Source organism: Haliotis asinina, chromosome 6, assembly GCF_037392515.1.
Source record: "Haliotis asinina isolate JCU_RB_2024 chromosome 6, JCU_Hal_asi_v2, whole genome shotgun sequence".
NCBI lineage: Eukaryota > Metazoa > Mollusca > Gastropoda > Lepetellida > Haliotidae > Haliotis > Haliotis asinina.
This window is the reverse complement of record NC_090285.1, coordinates 34,887,484-34,892,173: the sequence shown is the minus strand read 5'-3', so window position 1 is coordinate 34,892,173 and position 4,690 is coordinate 34,887,484. Positions and strand designations below refer to the sequence as shown.

General features: G+C 40.0%; 1 protein-coding gene across 1 annotated transcript; it reads left to right on the top strand.

The window, feature by feature from the left end:
* Positions 1–387: 387 nt before the first annotated feature.
* LOC137287817 (putative methyltransferase DDB_G0268948) lies at positions 388–3,810 on the top strand. The gene is made up of 3 exons (XM_067820205.1): positions 388–843; positions 1,681–1,778; positions 3,714–3,810. Exons 1-3 carry the CDS (start codon positions 388–390, stop codon positions 3,808–3,810), a joined length of 651 nt encoding a protein of 216 aa, XP_067676306.1.
* Positions 3,811–4,690: the final 880 nt, after the last annotated feature.

The following is a 4,690-nucleotide window of genomic DNA, read 5'->3' as shown; positions in this document are numbered from 1 at the left end:
GAGAGAGAGAGACTTCACTGATTACAACTCAGAGTTAGAGCCTCCAAACTGCTATAGACAATTGTCCTCAGTGGTACGTGCTCTTGCAATCCCTTTCCTAAACTGTGATGGGGGTTTAGTGCACAAGGAAAAACCATTTCCCCTCGGGATGACCTGCCACAACTTCACATCGCCCAATCGCAGCGTTTGTAGCGCACTGTGTTGAATGTGAAATTGACCATTGATATTGCTGTACTGCATCGGGATACCCACATTTTAAAAGTACGTGTGTGATCGATCGACTGGTTATTCTTATTTTAATTTATCTATCTACAGGCTACATATAGTATAAAACAGGGGCGTGCGTGCATATTTCACCTATACACTTTTGGTGTGTTCTTAGCAATCATGAGTCAACGATTTTTCGAATGCGGGAGACATGCAGAAATCTATGTCAAGGCTCGACCCCGCTACTCTGAAGAGGTGTTTGACCTCATCTTCAGATACTGTCAAACAAGGGGAGGAAAATTCAAGTTGGCAGTAGATGTGGCGTGCGGAACTGGACATCAGAGTACTCTTCCTTTGGTGGAACGTTTTGAGAAAGTTATGGGACTTGATGTTAGTAAGGAACAGTTGAAACAAGCGCCTAAAAATGTGGCAAACATGGAATTTAAACAGTCGACGGCCGAAATGCTTTGTTGTGATCCAAATTCGGTAGATTTTGCTTGTGGCCTGCACTGGTTTAATATTCCAGAGTTCTTCTCAGAGGTGGAGCGTGTGCTTTCGCCTGGTGGATGTTTGGCCGTCTACTGTTATGGTTGGGTATCTCTTCAGCAATCTGCTGCACAGGATATACTACAAAGGGTAAGTATTACATTCAATCAACTATGACACGATATGAGGTTGAACTGAAAGCACTGACACGTTTTTGTATAATCCTCTGCTTTATACCAGATGGTTGTGGTCTGTCCAAACATCAGAAGGTCCAGTATGCATTGTCATAACTTGGCTCTTTTAGGCGTTCTAGGGGGCATTCAGGCGTTGCCACTGTTCATATCCCAGATTATCTCGTATTAAAATAACCCTCAGCATCTTTTCCAGGCTCGTCCAAGAGTTGTTTCACTTACAATTGTACTACCACATTCAGTTGATTAAGATAATATTGACAAATTGGCAGGTGGAAAACTCATCTGTGAAGCATGTAAATCTGTCCTAATATCAAATCTAAAGTACGAAACGAAAACACAACACGATGGGACACAAGTAGTGGCCATTAATTTAAATTGTCGAACTTATGTTCAAAGAACATTTGAGGTTTAAATGAACGTATATCAATTGAACTTTCATTCGAAATGTATTGTGAACTGAACTGCAGGTGGACTTCTGTCCACCCGTGATGTCTCCTCAAGAACTAAACGTAGCGCAGCTCTTCTTACATCTGAGTATGTATAAAACTTTTAGATTTCATTATGCACCACCTTGGCCTACGTGAGACAAGTTTGATGTGTACCCATCAGGTGTTGGTGATCGGTTAGGCGACCAAAATATACTGTTTACAGAGCCGAAATATCAACTGACTGACTAAGCCTCGGCGATGTGATTACTCTGACGGTGTGTCATTCATAATATTATAACAGTTTGTTTTACAGCTTTCATTTACTCCATAACTCGAAGAAATGTATTGAATCATTTTTCATTTAGTTCATCACGTCGAAGCTGTGCGATTATCATAATAACGGGACACGGATGTGCACTGACTGGTACAAAGACGTGGAACTGCCGTTCCAAGAAACGCAGAGGTAAGTCAAATACGAAAACTGTACCCCAAATCAGTTTTATAAACAAATGGTATTATGTGTGATAAGTGAGTGAGTGAGTTTAGGTTTACGCCGCACTCAGCAATGCTCAAGCTACATGGCGGTGGTCAGTAAATAATCGAGTCTGGACCAGACAATCCATTATTCAACAACATAAACATCGATGTGCGCAATCGGGAACCGATGACATGTGCCAACCAAATCAGCGAGTCTGACCACCCGATCCCGTTACCTTACCACAAGCATAGTCGCCTTTTTTCGGCAAGCATGGGTTGCCGAAGGCCTATTCTAGCCCGGGACCTTCACGGGTCGTGTGACAAGTGTGTTTACTCAGTTGAAATGGCCAAGTTACTTGAACATTACAGTGCTTGAAAGAGCGACGACGGATTTGAATAATCATTGATTAAGGTTAAGGTTGTGGGTATTTGAATCCATATTGGAAATACGTTCTGATGTGTAAATTAACCATTCATCATACTAGTAATAGAATATTGTCTTTCCAGACATTTAGTGGACTTGAAGATGGACTGGACAGTTGATCAACTGTGTGACTTCTTTCAATCAACTGCACTTTGGCGGAATCGTTTGAAGAGAATCCCTAACTGTGATAGCCTTGATGTTTTAGCAAAGGAGTAAGCAAAGTTTAACAATAAATGAATGTAATTATAGAAACTAAAGTGGAGACTATCAAAGAAAGCCAAACGATCGTAACAATACATAACTAAATCACAGTCAAAATTTAAAAATGTTACAGAATGACATTTAAAACGATTTTCAGCGCCAGCCAAGAATATCGCTGATCTTAAATTGTTCACTGACCGTCACATAGCCTATCCCCTTTCACAAATGAACCCACGTGACCATAAATATAAGTGATCAGAGCCATATAAGGTTTATAATAAGACCTCTAAACCAAATGTCTTCAAAACAGTAAACATCAAGCGAGAGGTGACTTTCTTTCCTCCTAGCAGTACTCCAACGTACCGTTGATGTTTATTTCATGCATTCCTAAAACTACATTGTGATAAGAACAAATATCTTCTGAACAATGGATGAAGTGGGGCAACACCATTATTTATATTACATAGTTGAAAAACGACAGTTTTTGAACGATAATAATTATGTTTCCGTGGGAGGAAATAGAGGTGTTGGTGAGGTGAGAACTGAGCGCCTCAGGACACTTCTACAACACTGTTTTAGCACACAAGCTCCCGACCAAACATAACCAGTCAGCTTTTGAATCTTGTTCTACATGATAAAAAAATCTCATATCAAATGTCATGCACTACTACTATTCTAGATGTTAATGGGAAGAGGTTGTAACAGTTATTATTATTAATATTATTGCATCTGTAGACACTATGATCTAAAAGGTTAAATACATAGTGACTGTGTACAAGTTAGAGCTGCAAGTAATCACATTTCTTGATTGCATACATCTGCCACGCTCGCATTCAACTGCCAGAAAATGTTTCTAGCGACAATTCTTGAAGATAAACATTTCTATTACGAATAATAAAGGTTCTGTTTCATGATCTGCCCATGCATATATAAGAAGGTCTCAGCTAAATGTTGGTATAGCTGCAATATGTGTGTGTTCATTCATATAACTGCCCATGACATTAATACTGCAACTTGTCTATTACAAATGACCGAGCTGTCAGTCTAGTGCAATTGGAAAAGACAAAATAGAAGCTGCAACTCGACAAAATCATCTGCAATTTAGGTCTTGACTCCTTCCACTTCTCCATGTATGGTACACGAGTACAATGTAAAAAATCGTCTTGGTTTTGTTTCTACAAACGTTCGTCTTTCAACATTAAACCTGTACAGGGGAACAGTTTCAGTGGAGGAGATATTGAAAGATGGACAATGTTTTTGTATGTGCAGGTATATTCTTGTCTCTTGTCTTTTCAGTCTCCTCGAGGTTTACAGAGGATCCGCAATTGACGAAAACCCAAGGTTCACCGCGGTGTTCACGGCCACCATCTTGTTGGGCAGAAAACCCCTTTGAGAAATGATATGTAAAAACAAAGAGATCGTGAGAGCAATTAGTGATCACACGCGATAATACGTAGTGTTTTACATAATAGTTTCAAAGAAATCCTTATATATTTGGTTTCATGGTGAATGATATCATTTCAATCTTTTTGGTTTTAACTGGTGATGGAAAAGATACCTCTGACAATCTGCCATAATTCTAAACTGAGGTTATTTGCAATTTCGGTGTTATGGAACATTTTATGTTTTCATCTCTAAACAACATCAATGGGTAAAGTAGAGTTAACTCCTGTTGCTACATCTGGATACAAAACATGTCACTTTAAGTTCCCAGGCGAAACTGTGAAACAAAAAGATTCAGCAGCAAGTATTCCCACCGCTATTCAAGGCATGCACTCCACCATTCAACATGTCAGTCTGACCTAAAGAAGGGCCAATTGCAGCCACTCCGAATGCTGGTTATATACGCCTGTACTTGGCAGTAATAACAAAAGACAGAGTGTTGTTGTGGATGTTGGCGTCACTACCAGGAAAAGATTGTTTCAGTATCAATACCACCCAGATGACTAGTGGCTGGTTGTTGAGATGAGAGGGAATGGCTGTCGATAGCTGAAGGAAAACAGTAGGTTACACAAGTCGTTGATGTACTATTTACTTGAGGGTGCCTTGTGTGTAGAGCCAGTCGAACTTGCAGTCACGTTAACTACAGCGCTAAATCATAACATAAGTGTTTGACAGTTGACAGATGACCATATATTAAAGCGTGCATTTTTCCTGTTTCCTTGCCTCTGGTCTTTGGCAATGATGACGCACGAATGTATAGCTGATTCACAAATGAGTCCACAAGCACTGGAGGAACGTCAAAAGTCTCTATTATGCATGAAGGCCACCGA

Coding starts and splice junctions, on each gene's coding strand:
- LOC137287817 (XM_067820205.1), top strand. CDS start 388: ATGAGTCAACGATTTTTCGAATGCGGGAGACATGCAGAAATCTATGTC. Junction 844..1,680: donor CACAGGATATACTACAAAGG/GTAAGTATTACA, acceptor TTTTTCATTTAG/TTCATCACGTCGAAGCTGTG. Junction 1,779..3,713: donor CCGTTCCAAGAAACGCAGAG/GTAAGTCAAATA, acceptor TTGTCTTTTCAG/TCTCCTCGAGGTTTACAGAG.